Genomic DNA, 16,106 nt, shown 5'->3' with positions numbered 1-16,106 from the left:
GGGCGAGGGCAAGAGCGAGGCGGGGGCTGGAGATAGGAATTGTGAGGTCTTGTCCGCGTGGAAGTTTGGGCATGAGTCCACACCAAGGAAGGGGAAAGTTCATGTACAACCGGCCCCTGAAGCATGGAAATGTTTCCGCACGTTTATCCACGGCCATCCCCCACCTCTTGGCACATAGTGCCCCGCGCAGGGCAAATTTCCCGCAGCTGGTCGCAGTCGGCCACAGGAAACCCGAACCTCGCTAAAAGCGCCATCTGCCCTCGAATTTTTCTGCCAAGCCCAACTTGTGTGTCAAGAGGAGGTTGAACATGGTTGGTTGTTACCTATGATACTATTCCACTGTGCCAAGCATATCTCACTACCTCCCATTAGTGAGTGCGCCACACTGTAATGGAATTCTGGAAGCGGCGGCTACAGGGTAAGACGGATTAAATGAAACCCCGTTCGCTCCATTTACAATAAAACAACTTTGGAGGAAGTATATAGAGGGCATATTCGCTGGGATTTCCAATCATGTCTTATTCGGCAATGCAATTCTAATCTAGAGCTCGTGGAGGATATTGGGGTTAAGAAATCAGTGAATTTGTAGGATGCATGCAGATAGCAGAGGGATTTGATAGATGACGCTGGTGGACGATGCTATCCTTTCGCAAAATTACAGCATTGAGGGTTATCGCATGCGGTTAAAAAATTATATATCAAAATAAAACAGAGAAAGTAACGACCAAAAGTTGAAATGACGGCAAAGAATGAACAAATGCAAAATATATCAATCACAATGCGCCACAGCAGTCTATTGCAGCAAGCAGAAATATAAAACAACGGAATCTAAATCATGCCAAGTGAAAGAAGCAAAATTTCCACCGAGCATCCCAAGAATAGATAAAAGTTCAAGAGTGATTATGGGCTGTCAAAATCAGAGGTAGGCGCCGAGACGCCAATCGTCATCAAAAAGACTTGTATGCAATGCAACTCTAGGTAGTGCAACATGGACATGTCGAAAGGGGGAACCGCTTATTGATGTAGTGGGTCAGAATGTGCTCCAGCTCCAGTCTCTTGGAACGCTGCTTGCCGCGAGGCCATCCTGATCGATTGCCTGAGGGATGCCACTCGGACTGTTAGGAGAGACGTAATCGGGGCCAAGAGCTCGCATCGTCCTCGCAGACGATGGCTTTTTATCTTTCATATCTTCTAAATCGGAGCCAAGACCTTGCTGTATGTTATTGAGTCGCGTGGCGCGAGCCTTTTGCCAGCGGCAGTAGGCATTCCAGCAGAGATCGCACGCGCGTGAAGGGATCCCATCAGGATGAAAGCTGGCATTCTGATCCAGGGGTACCATGTGGAGAGTATGTGAATAGCAAAAGACATGTCCACAGTGCCGGCAATGATGTCGGCGAAGGAAGAGACCAAAGAAAGAGCGGCAAGTGGGTGAATCGCAGTTAGGGGATGCCGAATCGGCCTGGAAGGATATTTGTGAGCATGTCTCTAGCGTGGAGCAAGGGATCGAAGTACCAAAAAAATCGGTCGTATAAGGGAATTCATCGTGGAGCGATTGCATGCAGGGAACGAAAATAAGTCATATGGTTTCAATACCTTCCAATGATCCCGAGTGGGTGAACCAGTCACCTCTCCCAGATTTTCATCCTTCATCCACACGTCCTCAGCACATTTGCTCACGGCGATTTCCGTGCTCTCAGACGATGAAGTCCGGCGAATAGGGCCAGCACTTGTCGATTGACTATCCAGACTGTCTAAGGAGCCATGAAAACTCCGTGGAGGGGTGAGAGGAGGAGGTTTTGTTGCGCGTGCTGTGGGCCGGAGAACCGCGGGAACGTACAAGGGAGATTTTGGGGGGCGGAGCTGGCGGCATTGCGGGGGTAATTGAAGAAGCTGAGCCTTTTGTAGCTTGGGGGAGGTGGGAGAATTGTTTGCTGGTGTCGTGGTGGCAGAACTCATTGGCGAAGGGGCCTGGATTGAAGAGATTGGGTTGTTTGTTGCAGCTTGAGATGTGACCGTATCTGACATCGATGTAACGGAGCCGTGTGAACGGTTAGTGTTGGAGGCAAAGGAGGCTGAGAACGCGAGGACGTGTGGAAGTGGGTTTGTTGGGAGAACAGAAGTCAAGTCCGATAACGTAATCAACCACTCAACGCCCGTCTACACTCAACGCCCGCTATTTTGCCACCACTACAATGAAATATTTTCATTAATATCTCAACAACGCAATTAGATTTTAATATGATATATTATATGATGAAAATATATATAGAAAATTACATATAAAAATATATAGCTAATTCAAAAGATGTTTGTTGGGCTTAATAACTCGCCCGGAACGCGAAATCTTGGGTGGAGGCAGATTCAATGAGCAGGCAGCGGTCAAATCCGTAGGGGTTGCAATATCATCCGGACCCCCCGGCGGCGGACCCGCGGGCAACCTGGCAGAGCTCTGAAAACGCGATTTAGCCACTCTTTGCGAAATCGAGGGTCTGATTTCCCGATTAGGAAGGTGATTTTTGGACCCCCGAACCTGGCCCCCCCCCAACCGCGATTGCTGCCGCGCAGCAGCTCGTTCTTCCTTTTCCTTTTGCTCTTGGGCCTTCTTTGCATCCCTAAGCTCCCTGTCAATCTGCCGTTGAGCGGCTCTTGCGGCCTTATCCATCTCCTTTTGCTCCTTAGCTGCCTGGCGAGCTACCTCCCGCTCCATTCGCTGTAACATGATATCTGTCTCCTTCTGCTCCTTAAGAATAGCGTGTTGCAACTTGGCATCCTCCTTACGAGCCTGTTCATCCTTTTTGGCGGCCTCTGCGGCAGTCATCTGCTCGCGGATGCTCTGCACCTTTGCCGGTGAAAAGAACTGTGCCAATGACGGATTTGAAGAATCTAGCAACCCCATTGCCCTGCCACGCTTGCGACGTCTTCTTTCCTGATTAAGAGCTTGCTGTAGCTGCCTGTTCTCTATTAAAAGAACCTCTTTATCAAGAGCAAGATTCTCTCCTGCACGGATCACCTGGTTGAGATCGCTAGATATTTGACGCTGCCGCTGCTTGACTTGCTTGACTAATTTCCGCATGCCAATAATAGATGTAGGGGTTCTGGGTCGATATTGCGCATCTGGGGGGGTGCAAGGGCGTATTGCAAGCTTTTTAAGAACCTGTTCTGGATCAAATGGATGTAGGCCAACCGCAGCGAACGCGGATATAATATTTGAGGATGTAACTGATTCCTTCCAAGCAGCATCAAATAGCTGCCAAAAAGACCTCTTTGTAGTGCGTACAAATCCCATACCGGTTCTCATTCGCTCATTCAAATGCTTAGAATATGATTTGCTCAATGGTCCAAATATCCCAACATCTAGCGGTTGTAATCGGTGTGTAGAGTGGGGAGGAAAGACAGCAAGTAAAATCTTATGCTGAGCCGCGTAATTGATGAATGCCATATTAACATGGGATGAGTGGCCATCTAATATAAGAAGCCTGTATCCACGCCCTGCTTTCTTTTTTGTATGAGGTTCAAAGATCTTCTTTAACCACATTAACCCATATTCATCATTGCTCCATCCATTCTCTGAAGCAGCAAAGTAGACCTGATCCTTTTTGCTATCAAAATCTTCCAGCCAAGTATCTTGCATATCCCTTGATTCCCCTTGATATATGAGAGCAGGTGGGAGTGAGGTTCCATCGGCGCAAATTGAGGCAAGTAGTGTAATGAATTCGCGGCTGCCATCCTGGCTGGCACCTATTGTACGGCCGGATTTGAGCGCATTAATTGATACAATACGCTTGAGGGTGTGGATGAAGCCCAATAGGAATCCTTTTTCATCGAAGTTGTAGATATTCCCAGGTTCAATATTGTATTTAGTGATCTTTTCCTGTAGCTGCAAATCAACAATAAATTAGCAAGATAAAAGTAAGAAAAGCAGTAGAGAAAAGCAATATATACAAGATCAAAATAATGCTTAAAGTATGTAGAATTGTCCGCAATCTTGCGTTTTTGGTCGATATTTCGCAGGTAAACTGACTTGATTACATCCTTGTGGCGTTGACAGAACCTTGCCACCCAGTTGGCTCCAATAGGTTCTTTTAATATCTCAACAACAAGATTATGAAGGATTTGGGGCGTACAAGGGAAACCGCGATCTGCCAATCGATTGATATGAAAAAGGAGTCGATTTTCTTGCGAATCTGTGAGGATTTTGCGGTGGATAGAGGTTGCTTCCTTTCTTGACGTTTGAACACCTCTATAGCGCCGTGAGAGTGTATAACGACTGATTCCATATTTCTCAGCGGTCACAGTGTAATTAGGAACCAATTGGGCATTCAAATCATCAATCGCGGACAATATAACTGCCTCGTGGTGCATCTTGTGGGTGTTTGAAGATGGATGAAAAAATGAGGATTGGGTGGGCGTTGAGTGTAGACGGGCGTTGAGTGGTTGATTACGTTACAAGTGGATTCTTGAACAGGGTACAGATGCCTCTGTATAAAGTTTTAACTATTCACGCTAGAGAACGCCATCCTGGGTAAGAATTACGGATAGTCTGAATTGCAAACATTTTGCCTAGAGTTGATGACTCTCATTTTCTTATTCTTTCCATTTTCATTTTCATAATAAATAAACCTAATGCCGAGCTCTCGTAAATATTTCTTCTCATAAAATCAGTCATATATATATATATATAAAGAGCTTTCACTTGTGAATTCAATCCTCATCTTACTCATCTTATCCTTTGTAACTAATAACTAAGTGATTAAGAGATTCTTCTTGCAATAGCAGATCTATAAAGCGAACTTCTCAATTCAAGAGCAGGTTTTAATGAAGGTACATCAAACAAGAATTATTGGCGCAACACATGGCATCTTCTTATATAGGTTATTCTCATTTCAATTACTGAATTCTCTTAAAGAATCCTCTACGGAGTACACTGAATACTTATAGAATGATATAGATATCATGATAAATGCGTTGTGAACCCGACCCATGAAAAAGCTCGATGTTGTTGCGGGCAAGCTATCCCCGGAACTCGACCCGACCCGTGAAAATAATACGCCCGCGCTTAGGTGGCCCGTGCCCGGGCTTAACTAAACCTAGTTAAATAATTTAGGCATTCAGCCACTATAAGCATCACTAAACGTCCCTAAAAACCCGGGTCGGGTTTGCGGGTTTAATTAGGTGAACCAGTGAACCCGTTTATTCGGGCGACCCCCACCACTTTTTCAACCCGACCCGCGAAAAAAACAACACTAATGAGAAGAATTTTATAGCTGTATGGATTGATCGAGTCCAATCCGGTACGGGTCTCGAGGGTTGGAGGTTCAGTGGATTTGTGGAAAGAATGATACGGATGGCTTCCCCGGCAGCGCTTTTTTCACAACGTACAGAACCATGAGCTGCCAATTCCCAAATGGGTGTTGCCTGCACTGGAGATGTTGGTCCCGTTGAGCCAGTAGAGCTCAGGGAGATGTTGTCCCGAGACTCAACAGAGCTCTGCTGCTGGACCCTCTCGGGAATGGTTGTTCCTTGGTCACTGCTATCGTTCTTTTCTGCGTCCAGATGTCAGTTATGACCCGTTATCAATAGGATGATGGGAGTTTCTGTTGCACCTGTGGCAGAACTTGAACCACTGCCGCCTCTACTGTCCACTGGGTCGGTCTCTGATTCCTCGATCTTACGAGTTCGAGTTGTTCGGGTGCTCATGATGGAAGTGTAGCGTCGGATAGTTTGCAAAGCTGGGATGACCTCTGAGGAGAAAAGGGAAGATGGAGCGATAGAAGCAAAGTGGGAGGAGGGCTGGCTTTATATGCCTTCGGACCTACGCTGCCTCTCCCCCCCCCACAAGACAAATTGGGAGCAACCGCAAATAGGCCGCACCATGTATGGGATTTGTTGGCTAATGAAATAGGGACTGGTTTACGGATCGTCTTCCACGCTTCCTGTTGATGTGCATCTAGAAATGGGGTTTACAAGAATAACCAACTTTCATTTATCGAACTGTTCTGTACGGAAAACGCAAAAGTACAGACAATCAAACGCGATTCGTACGATTCGAGCGATGTTTACAAAATTTGACCAGCTTCCATCACTGATTGAGCTACGGTATAAAATCAGCCAAGGCGGATCTTGCGCCTGATAGAAGGCGAACTCATCGAGATTCAGCATTAAAGCGGCGTTATCATCAGATACAATTTACCGACAGAGAAACGTGCAGCAGAAAGATAGAATATCTGTCCCAGTCCACCTCGCGAGAACGTCAACTCGGAGCTAACATCTCGCCAGACAAAACAGCAGAGGGCATCCCAGATTGACCATTAACATCAAACTTTCCATTATACAAGCATAAAACCGAGACGCAAGAATGCATCGGGTCGGCCAGACTTCCGCGGTGGATCAAGCGTTCTGAGCCTGGGAACTCTCCGCAAGATCCTCGAAAGAGTCAGTGGGGTTGGCAACTGCGAGTGCCCTGACATAATTCTCCGGTTTTCCCCTTTCATTGCAGACTTTAGCAACCCAGCTGTCCGCATCAGCCAATGCGTCGGTAGGTGACGGCTTGCGTTCACCCCAAGCATACTGTGCTGCATCAACAACCGGCGTGCCTGACTGCTCCATGTTTTCTTTGCTAGCTTTAGGTGTTCTCATTTCGGAACATTCTTTCATCGCAGGATCGAAACCAACGTTCTCGTTATCCATAAATATGGGATCACATTCCATCCAAGTGGGTGGTATGTCTGACATATATTTATCCATAAGCACGGGCGATTCTGATTCGGGGTTGCGTGAGAAGGATATCTCCTGCCCTTGCGGCTTCAGCTTAGAAGTATTATTCAACACAGTCTCTGAACACATGTCAGCATATGCTCCCAGTTTCCAGTTGAGATATCAATTACCTCCATCTTGCTCAGGGCTGGCACACCCACCTGCAGTGTCTTCCGAGGGATTGGATTTGGAGGTGGTGGAATCCGCCCTGGCTTCGCGAAGAGCTTCTACGAGTTCTTTCGCATCGGAATGCTGATACCCATCTCCTGTTGTCACGCTCTGCTGGGGACTTTCATCGATAGGGGTACATGGAGGCGTTTGGGCCAGTGGGGGAGTGACAGGGGACTTTCCATTGAGCTTCATTGCTTTAGGCATTGTGGTAGTTGATGGATAAAGAAGGCTTGGAAACTGGGTCTGGGGAGCTGGCTTGGTGAGGTCTGTGAGTGTCTTGAATGTCTGTTCATTGCCTCAGAATTTCGGGGGGAATCGTGCCTCCTTATAAGCCATTCTGCCAACATTCCCGGCACCTATTCTTTCGTCGTTTCCCTTGTAAATACTACGATGCATGAGATTGTGCCGCAGGATACATGGTCTCGACCCCGTCGACGTGATTTTGTCGATCTGAGAACTAGCCGTGTCGAACCGTGAGCGCATAACTAGACGTAAATATGTTGTTCATCCCGACCTAGAACCATGCGAGGCACATCTCGCCATACGCCACAGAGGTTGCCTTGATACAGTGATGCTATCAGCCGTTGATGGATGGACGATTATCGCTTCCGTTTGGGGGTACGATTGGCAGACAGCTCAGGAAAAAGAAAATTGGATGCTAAGTTTGTTGCCCATGAACCCCAGTGTAACTGGAGCAATCAATTTAGAGGAGTTGCTGGATTGAGATTGAAGACAATTGGGGGAGAGAATGTCTTCTAGCTTGCAGTAGCAAAAGTGCAAGATTAAAACAAAATAAAATGCAGGAACAAGTCATATGGAGATAAGTGGCTTGGCACGTGGTGGTCACTAGCTGGTGGTCAAAGGGAGGTGAGCTTTGATTTAGTCTGACTACCCCTGTCGGATGGATTTTGCTGTACCGTACCAAATACATTCATCTTTATGGCCCCTAGGGTAACTGAACTAATTTTTTTTTTCAAATATAGCACTGATGCAACTTAAATTTTAATGTGATGTCCTTCAGGACTTAGCTTCTTGCCGAAACTTTCCGACCGATTTGACCCCATTTGGCTTGAGCGGGGGCCTGATGATGTAAACAACTCTACCCCGCCACCAAACCAAGAAAAAAAAGCGTCACCCAACGAGCGTGTTGCTTGGTAGGCAGCAAGACCTCGACCATCGTCAAAAGAAAATGATGAATGGCTATAACCGAAAACAGTGAGCTGTATTTTAATACTTTTTTACCGGCAGCATCCTCTGTGTCACTCACAACGTGCGTTCTCCAGCCTCGTTGTCTACCTAACTTTCAATTTTGGGCATCTATGAACGATAATATGAATCCCAGGACTATCCTTCGCAATTGCCATAATTCCTATCTATTCATGACCTTCCCACGACCTTCCTTATTCCAGTGAGAAAATACTTTAAATCTATCCATAAATTTCGACGGTATGTGCATCTCTGAAACGTTCTATGTGAGACCTATGAGACCTAACACGGGATAGATCCTTAGAACGGAAAACTTGGAACACAACATGTCAACAACCTCGGATGTGGGTTTGAATTGTCTATCTATCTAGGCTCCTAACCTCTGAAGCTAATAGTTATTCTCTTACAGCGCGGCAAACTTGCACTGAGCGGACAAGAAGAATACTTGCCTAGTCATCTATTTCCCAAGGCGGAGGAGGAAACTTGGGTAACAGGTAGAGGCTCTTTGATCATAGTATTCGATCCCGCAGCACCCGAGAATACAACCCCAGCTTGGAAATGGACAGAAGAGGGCATATATGGCACTGGGCGCGTCCCAAAAGGATGTAGGGTCAAGGTTCTCCATGGCTGGGTAAGGATGTCCACTTCGGCACCAGACTGAACGTGTCATTCATTTGAAGTCCCGCCTCTTGGCCTACCCACAAGGTGACGGAAATGTCTTGAGCAGTGTCCTCAGGGATTATAGTAGTAAGGCAGTCTGTCGTTGACTCGCCTAATCGTCTTTCTATTTTCCATTGACGACTACTGCGAACAGCCTTGGAGAGTAAGTCGCCCAGGAGTAGGATTTGATCGACTGGAGCCTTTGAATACATATATTGAATTTCTGCATACATGTTAGCATATGTTTTATCTATAGTACCAAGTCATTTTCTTACGTCTCCCGTTGCTGGTTAGCTCGTGACGTGCATCTTCTTCAACTCGCATCCTTTTCTTTGGGTGTATCACCGCAGAGTGTGTTTGCTCAGATTGCTGGGAGGATGCAAGACCTTCTTGATGCCTGCGTGTTGTAAGCCGTAGCCCAATATGTGCTTCTCCCGTATTAGATTCAGATCCGATGATATATGGAAAGAAGGGGACGAACAGGCTACGAAAGATTTGAATAGCTCATCGTCATCCGGATCCACGTCGCTTAATACGGCCTTATTTATATCATCGCGGCATAAGAGCAGTGACAATTGTTGGCGATCCACAAAGTCTCCTATGTTTTCGACAAGGAAATCGAATACTCGAGAAGGCAGTTCAATGACCTCTCTAACGGTGTAAGATAGTCCGCAGAGTTTTAATGATGTGCAGTCTAAGTTGCGCAAACGCATTTGCCTATCCTTTCCACGTGTAGAGGACTCAAACAAAAATCTAATAAAATGTTTGACTCTTGTGGCTTGCTGATTCGGAAGAGGTTTATTGCTCGGATGTTCTCGCAGTAGGCTCGCGGTGGATAGGAGAACCGTTTGGACTTCAAGCTGCGTTTGCAGACGTGATACGACATCGAGTAGGTTTGGGAAAGCGATTTTGGATCCATCAAGGTTCCAGGCGTCTTGAATAATCTCCTCGCCATTCAGTACAAGGGTCTGTAACATGGCAGTGGACATTTTGGAAGGATGGAGGAGATTGTTTGAGGCTCCTTACAGAGGACAAACAAAATGGAGTACTTGGGGGGTCGAGGCAAGTTAAAACTACTTTGTGCGATAGTGAGATCCTGCTTCGCGGGGGCCTTCAACCTTTCGAAAACCCTTGAGAATTTCCAAGCCTTCAATACACACAAAACAGTTGGCTTGTTTAGGAAATCGGTTGTTTGCAATAAGCGCTCAGGCAATTCTGAAGAGCAACAATCCAGTTTAGGCCCCTCGTGTCACATATTCAGATCAAGGGCGCTCCTCCATGGCGTATGTTTGTTGAAAATATTTTTTCCTCATTCTCTTCGGCTTTGTCCAGAAAAGCTGTTTTAACAAATACTAGCCCAAGAACTTGAAGAGCGATAGAATAAATAAATTCCGTACGAACAAAGCGTCGGGGAACCGAGTTATTCCTACCATGCAGGGATATCAGCGGCATTGCTGCAGCTCGACAGATTCTAACTTGTGTACTCTTCAAGACTTGTTCTTGTTCACGAGCCGTAGTCCCACATCCCTTCTCACGACCAGATGCGAGACACCTAGAGCCACCGTGGCCATTTCTTAAAAATGGGAGATATTGAAACGAGTCATATGATACAGGAAAATCGAACCCTCCAGCTTCCCACCTCTATAAACACACCAGCCAATCCCTAAAGTGTTTGGTCAGCTTAAAGGGTTCCTACCAACCTACTTACTAACTTGATTTTAAGCATTGATGGGGGAGCTCGCCTTCTCGCTTCTCGTCAACAGTTAGTTGTCTTGACTCGCGTCTACTGACGGGTGACGGGCAAACGTTGATCCGTGTTATTTTGGGCAAGATTGGCATTATTTCGCTTCTCCCCACCACTCCAGGATTATCGCCTATCCTATGCCACTAAATTCCTCGTACCCATGTTGCTTTTGATATAATTCATGTATCCCTCTCTAATGGCTGATAAGGATTACAAGGCTCTCTACGTTAGAGCGGAAGAGGTAAGAAAACAGGCTGAGGCGCGAGAAAGATCACGTGATCCTTCTTGACAGTTGATACTGGTTAGATTAAACTTTCGTAGATTTATGAAATTCTGCTGGTTACCATCCTCCTTCCTTCCCTTGGTCTTTGACCATAGCAGAGACCGTCAAAGGATACTGGAAGAATCATCTATGCTGTCTCTTAGTAGTCCTTTCCGCTGGCACATATGGTCGTCGCTCTGGGGTTTTATCTCTAAATTCATTAGGAGCATTTATCTACCCCAATTCCGCGGCGCGACAGCAACACCAACTCTCAACGACGATGCTGAACTTGGACGTACAAAAGCACAATTCCAGCATGCCAGTGAGCTAATAATGTTACAACTGCCGCCTACTGACTTGATTATATAGAATGCCAAATCACCCGAAGAGTCAAACTATGTCGCTGCTGCCCGCCCAACCGTCGAACAGTCTGGCAGTGAGATAATCTTGCACGTGAAGCAGCCACCGAAATGTATATCGATTGGGTTTTCCGGAATCATCTGTGAAATCAACGAAGATACCATTGTGAAACACCCGAAGGTCATTCCGAATAATGATCCATACAATCAGATGTACCGCGATATGATCATTAACGAACGACTGGTCTACGAGCGCCTGGGGAGTCATAAAGGGATTATTTCATACTTGGGCGTCCACGACGAAGTAACCGGTGCGATAAGGTTGGCATATGCAAAGGAAGGAGATCTGGAATGCTATATTCAAAGCCATGACAAGCCATCAGAAACAATTCGCGCCACCTGGATTCAATTGCTAGTGGAGACTTTCTGGTATATCTACTCTCAAAAGGTTCTCCATCAAGATGTCAAGCCCAATAATATACTTGTTGAGAATGGCACTTTGAAGGTTGTTGATTTTGCCAACGCCACAATGCATGCATTGGATGCTGATATGGAAGAGGTCTGCGTGAAAGATCCATTGTCACGAGTTGATATACTTGGTCTTGGGTGTATTATTTATTCTATTGCAGCATGGCGGGTCTTCTACTATGATTATTTTGAACATGATTGCTGGCCCGAGCCAGAGAATCTCCCTGCAACAAGCGGCCTACTTTACGATGATATCATCAACAAATGCTGGATAGATAGCTATGGCACTCTAAAATCGCTGTATGAAGACTGCAATGCTTTTTCTGGCATGAAGTGGTGAGAGGGGAGGACGAATCAATGTTGCCCAACAGTTGTTGAGGATTTGCTGGCTGCAGGTTGTTTACATCATGTAGAAATAAGGTGCTTCCGATGTTATACTATTATCTTCTCAGTGGGCCCAGCTCTTACCTCAAGAATTCATTTTAGCTTTGCCCATGCTCACAATCACCGAACAAAACGTCTTCTACTATCATTCGAATTCATAAATGTTGCCAGAAAGTTTCTATGCTACAAGGCTATATCCCGCAAGACACCATAACAGATCACTAATACACTTCCTGAACTATTATCCTTCTGATTTTAGGTGCCTGCCCAGCTCAACTTCTCACTCCTCTCAGTTGAATTGCCACGAGTCTAATTCTTAATAAATAAAACCTAACACTCAAGATAGACTTACGAACTAGGCACCCACAGTAACGCCTTGGGGTTGAGCAACGGATGCGGAGCTCGAGCCTCCAGCTCCTGTTCCGTCACCATCCTTTGGTCCAGCAGGAGGCTTTTTGTTGCGACAATTAGGGCAGACGTTCCGTTTTGCGTAACCACGGCTTGAAGCCTTGGTAGTTGGTTCTGGATTTGGACATGGTGAACCTCTCTCGGTTGCGGGATCACACCAGTGGAGAATGGTGTTTCCTTCGCGCGCGGTGTGTCCACAGCTCCAAGTGTATGTATTTGGCGTCTCTTTCATGCACATTTTCGCCGAGTTTTATGCGGTCTATTGACGCGTGAGTAGTTATAACAATATGCATGTGCATCTAGAGATATACCGTGTGTGAGAGCCTGAATGGATATGAGTTTCCATACGAGAGAATGGATACAATTGAAGATGTGACGAGAATCGACCCGTACAGCCGCCTTCGGAGGAATATCGTACAGTTGAAATTTGATTATTTTTTATTGTACAAGCTTTTAAAAGGATTGGGAATAAGAATAGTTAGTGCCTTCTCCCTCTATGTTTGTGGTTTGATAGAAGTGTAAAAGAGGTATGAACAGCTTCAATTTTCAAAAAGAGATTCTTATGTTCAGTAGAAGTGGTGTCAATCTGCCTCCGGAGTTTCTAATTTTCCGGACACACTATCTATTTCTCATCTAAGACTGCAGCTCCCCTTGGGTTGGAGATTCAGTGGATTTCTGAAAAGAATGATATGGATGCGATGAGAATTTCGGGATGGATTGGTGGGCGATAAATGCCTGGTTTCCCACGAGCGGAAGTGTTAGGCTGTGTACCGGGTCAATATTTCTCCGGTGGTTAAAGAGAGTTGTCGTGCCTCTTCCCAAACACATCTTCTTTTGCTACTACAGACTATAAGTTCTTGAAGTTTCTTTTAGTGAGGCAAACAGAAGGGAAATGACAGGACAGAGAAGAGAGATTGAAGGGGTGATGGTGATATTCAACACGGCGGGTTGGGTGGCGTACATTAATCCTAAATGGGAATAGCCAGCCTTCCTCCAAAAACGATTTCAATCCCCCTATTTTGTTCCCGCTTATTACCGTTCCGTCGCGATCGAATAGGTCTGCATCACAGCTAAGCCGGGTCAACCCTTTGACCACAATCCTATATATCAGCGTCTGTTCCTAGCGAGCTATCTTCTCTCGCAAGTATGATACATAATAACTTCCTAACAATTCTGACATAAATTAGCATACCAATTTAACTCCCTTGCAACTCCTGATTAACCTCGCACCTACCCAACGGTCTTTTATGTCGTCAAAATGGCGGGGCTTTCACAAGAAGATCGCAACATTATCAAGAACATCCTCTAGCCAACTTAGTCGATCCTTTACGAGACGCGCTTCAGGAAGCCGAAAGACAATATGAGTCTGATGGCGCTGATGAGAGCCAGGACCAGCTCTATCGAAATGCGATTTCAAAACTCCTCTCTGCTTTACAGGGAGAGGAAGCGGCACTCAATATGCGCTCACGAGCAAGCGATGGAAATGTGGCTTCTGATATAGCAAATCTGTTTACGAGCCTTCAGCGGGCCAACTTCGGCTACAACCACTACAGCCGGCTGGTACATCTGGTCATCCAAAGGTTTCCCCCCACTGAATCCCAGAACGTCGAAACCTGGAACTTCAACGTCTGGAACGCCGTCTTTGTTCTTATTGACACCGTCTCGCGAGGCACTCCCCCTCCTCCTCCTCATCCTACATCATCGATCCAACAGACGCCCTGGCTGCGCAACACTAGCAGTTTCGTCAATTCTACAGAATATCGAAAGCACGTTGACATTGTGCTGAAGGAGGAACTTGGGGAGATACACGTCGACATCCCTAGATTCTTTGACGCGTACTTTGGAGACATTCCACAACTCACTGCAGTTTCACAAGCGGTGTTGGAGGAGTGCGAGAAGGGAGACAGCCCCCTTTACCGTGAAGACGAGGGCTGGAAGGACTGGCCTGAACTTGCGGCAGAAAGAGACGTTCTGAAATGGCTGGCTAACATCATCACTGAGCTCGTACGATTAGCTGAAGCACAAGAGCCGTCCTGAAGATCGACCGCAGACCTCTCGCACAGCCAAGCCAGCCACTACAAGGGTCTGTCGCGGAGAGAAAGCTTGATGTCGGCTTTGTCGATGATCTGACGGCCACAGAGGACTCCAGATGTCACTGGTCGCAGATCCTGGTGCCAGGGGAGCTGAAAAACGACCCGAAATACGACCGGAAATCCGGTGCATGGTTTGACCTTGGCAGGTATGCCCGAGAGGTCCTTGCCGCGCAGGACACCCGTCGTTTCGTGCTCGGGTTCACCCTCTGCGGGCCGTTCCTACGACTGTGGAACTTTGACCGTCTGGGCGGGATCGCGTCGGAGGAATTCAATATCAACCAGGACGGCCTTCGATTTGTGTCTGTTATCCTTGGATTCCTCTTGATGAGCCGCAAACAACTTGGGTTTGATCCTACCATCGTCGCGACCGGGACCGAACGGTATATCGAAATTGAGAAGAATGGTACGAGGGAACGGCTGACCACCGACGAGATTGTTGGACGAGCACGCTGTGTTGCCGGGCGAGCCACAACGTGCTGGAAGGTATACTGTGAGACAGACAAATCACGGACGCCGCTGGTTGTCAAGGACTCCTGGCAGTATCCGGAACGCACTGAGGAAGGAGAGTTGCTGCGAGAGGCGATGGCGAAGGGGGTCAAGAATGTTGCGAGGTATTATCACCACGAGACTGTTCGCATTGACGACAAGGATGATGATGTCTTGGCTATCCGAAAGGGCCTCAGTATTCCGATTTCGAAAGATGAGAAGGGTGGTTTTAAGGCGACAGTGCGGCGTAGTAGGTCTCAAATGGGACAAAAGCACCAGGGCAGCAGCACCGGCCAGAAACGATCCTCTGACTGCGTGGACATGGCATTTCCTCCTCCCCCAAGTAGACGTACCCAGTCAAGTTCTCCGTCCAAATCTGCCGACGGCTCTACCCGACGCAATCGAGTTCACCGCCGCATCGTTATCCGGGATTGTGGGAAACCAATCTATGAGAGTAGCTCGAAGTCTACACTTCTCACTGGGCTGGCCGGCTGTATTGACGGATACATGTCGCTCCACGATGAGGCTGGCCTCATCCAATGTGACGTTTCCCCTCGGAACCTGATGGTGAACGAGGACAAGGACAACTCTTCATGGCCTGCCTTTCTGATCGACCTTGACCTGGCCATCAAGACGCAACGGGACGGGTCTTCCGGCGCCCGGGGCAAAACGGGCACCAGGGCGTTCATGGCCATTGGTGTCTTGTACGGTGAAAAGCATTGTTTCATGCATGATCTGGAGTCGTTCTTCTGGGTTCTGTTCTGGATATGCATTCACTATGAAGGCCCAGGGAAAGGGAGCACTGTAGAACGGTTTGAGAAATGGAATTATATGAGTACTGAAGAGCTGGCGGCTGCGAAGCAAGGAGTGATAAGTGAGGAGGAAGATTTTCTTCGGATTGCAGAAGACTATTTTACTCCGTATTATCGATCATTGATCCCTTGCGTCAACCGGTTGCGGCGCCTTGTCTTTCCAGACGGCGGACGGTGGAAGAAACCAAATTTCAACCTACCCCTGAACATGATTGAAACGCTTCAAGATGCACAATATAACTCAGATGCAGTAAATTAATACAAATTTAGTGTTTTACGGGTTACGTTCCATCGTTTCTA

The 16,106-nt window shown here is 46.9% G+C and overlaps 5 protein-coding genes across 5 annotated transcripts; 2 read left to right on the top strand and 3 right to left on the bottom strand.

Annotated features, from left to right (window-relative positions):
• Nucleotides 1–2,293: 2,293 nt before the first annotated feature.
• On the bottom strand, nucleotides 2,294–4,362 carry HCAG_02119 (predicted protein; the record flags this gene model as incomplete). Its single annotated transcript, XM_001541898.1, has 2 exons — nucleotides 2,294–3,877; nucleotides 3,943–4,362. 2 exons carry the CDS (start codon nucleotides 4,360–4,362, stop codon nucleotides 2,294–2,296), a joined length of 2,004 nt encoding a protein of 667 aa, XP_001541948.1.
• Nucleotides 4,363–5,081: 719 nt separating this feature from the next.
• HCAG_02118 (predicted protein) lies at nucleotides 5,082–5,697 on the bottom strand (the record flags this gene model as incomplete). Its single annotated transcript, XM_001541897.1, has 3 exons — nucleotides 5,082–5,087; nucleotides 5,380–5,543; nucleotides 5,604–5,697. 3 exons carry the CDS (start codon nucleotides 5,695–5,697, stop codon nucleotides 5,082–5,084), a joined length of 264 nt encoding a protein of 87 aa, XP_001541947.1.
• A 690-nt stretch (nucleotides 5,698–6,387) lies between these two features.
• Nucleotides 6,388–7,128, bottom strand: HCAG_02117 (predicted protein; the record flags this gene model as incomplete). Its single annotated transcript, XM_001541896.1, has 2 exons — nucleotides 6,388–6,833; nucleotides 6,885–7,128. The coding sequence occupies 2 exons, from the start codon at nucleotides 7,126–7,128 to the stop codon at nucleotides 6,388–6,390; spliced, it is 690 nt and encodes a 229-aa protein (XP_001541946.1).
• A 3,602-nt stretch (nucleotides 7,129–10,730) lies between these two features.
• On the top strand, nucleotides 10,731–12,221 carry HCAG_02116 (predicted protein; the record flags this gene model as incomplete). The annotated part of the gene is made up of 3 exons (XM_001541895.1): nucleotides 10,731–10,775; nucleotides 11,166–11,923; nucleotides 12,110–12,221. 3 exons carry the CDS (start codon nucleotides 10,731–10,733, stop codon nucleotides 12,219–12,221), a joined length of 915 nt encoding a protein of 304 aa, XP_001541945.1.
• Nucleotides 12,222–13,307: 1,086 nt separating this feature from the next.
• HCAG_02115 (predicted protein) lies at nucleotides 13,308–16,065 on the top strand (the record flags this gene model as incomplete). Its single annotated transcript, XM_001541894.1, has 3 exons — nucleotides 13,308–13,362; nucleotides 13,725–14,419; nucleotides 14,455–16,065. 3 exons carry the CDS (start codon nucleotides 13,308–13,310, stop codon nucleotides 16,063–16,065), a joined length of 2,361 nt encoding a protein of 786 aa, XP_001541944.1.
• Between the last annotated feature and the right edge of the window lie 41 nt (nucleotides 16,066–16,106).

The sequence above is a fragment of the Histoplasma capsulatum genome, genomic scaffold (assembly GCF_000149585.1).
Source record: "Histoplasma capsulatum NAm1 scaffold_2 genomic scaffold, whole genome shotgun sequence".
In the NCBI taxonomy this organism is placed as follows: Eukaryota; Fungi; Ascomycota; class Eurotiomycetes; order Onygenales; family Ajellomycetaceae; genus Histoplasma; species Histoplasma mississippiense.
Note: the sequence above shows the minus strand (reverse complement) of the source record. Positions and strands in the feature narration are given on the sequence as shown.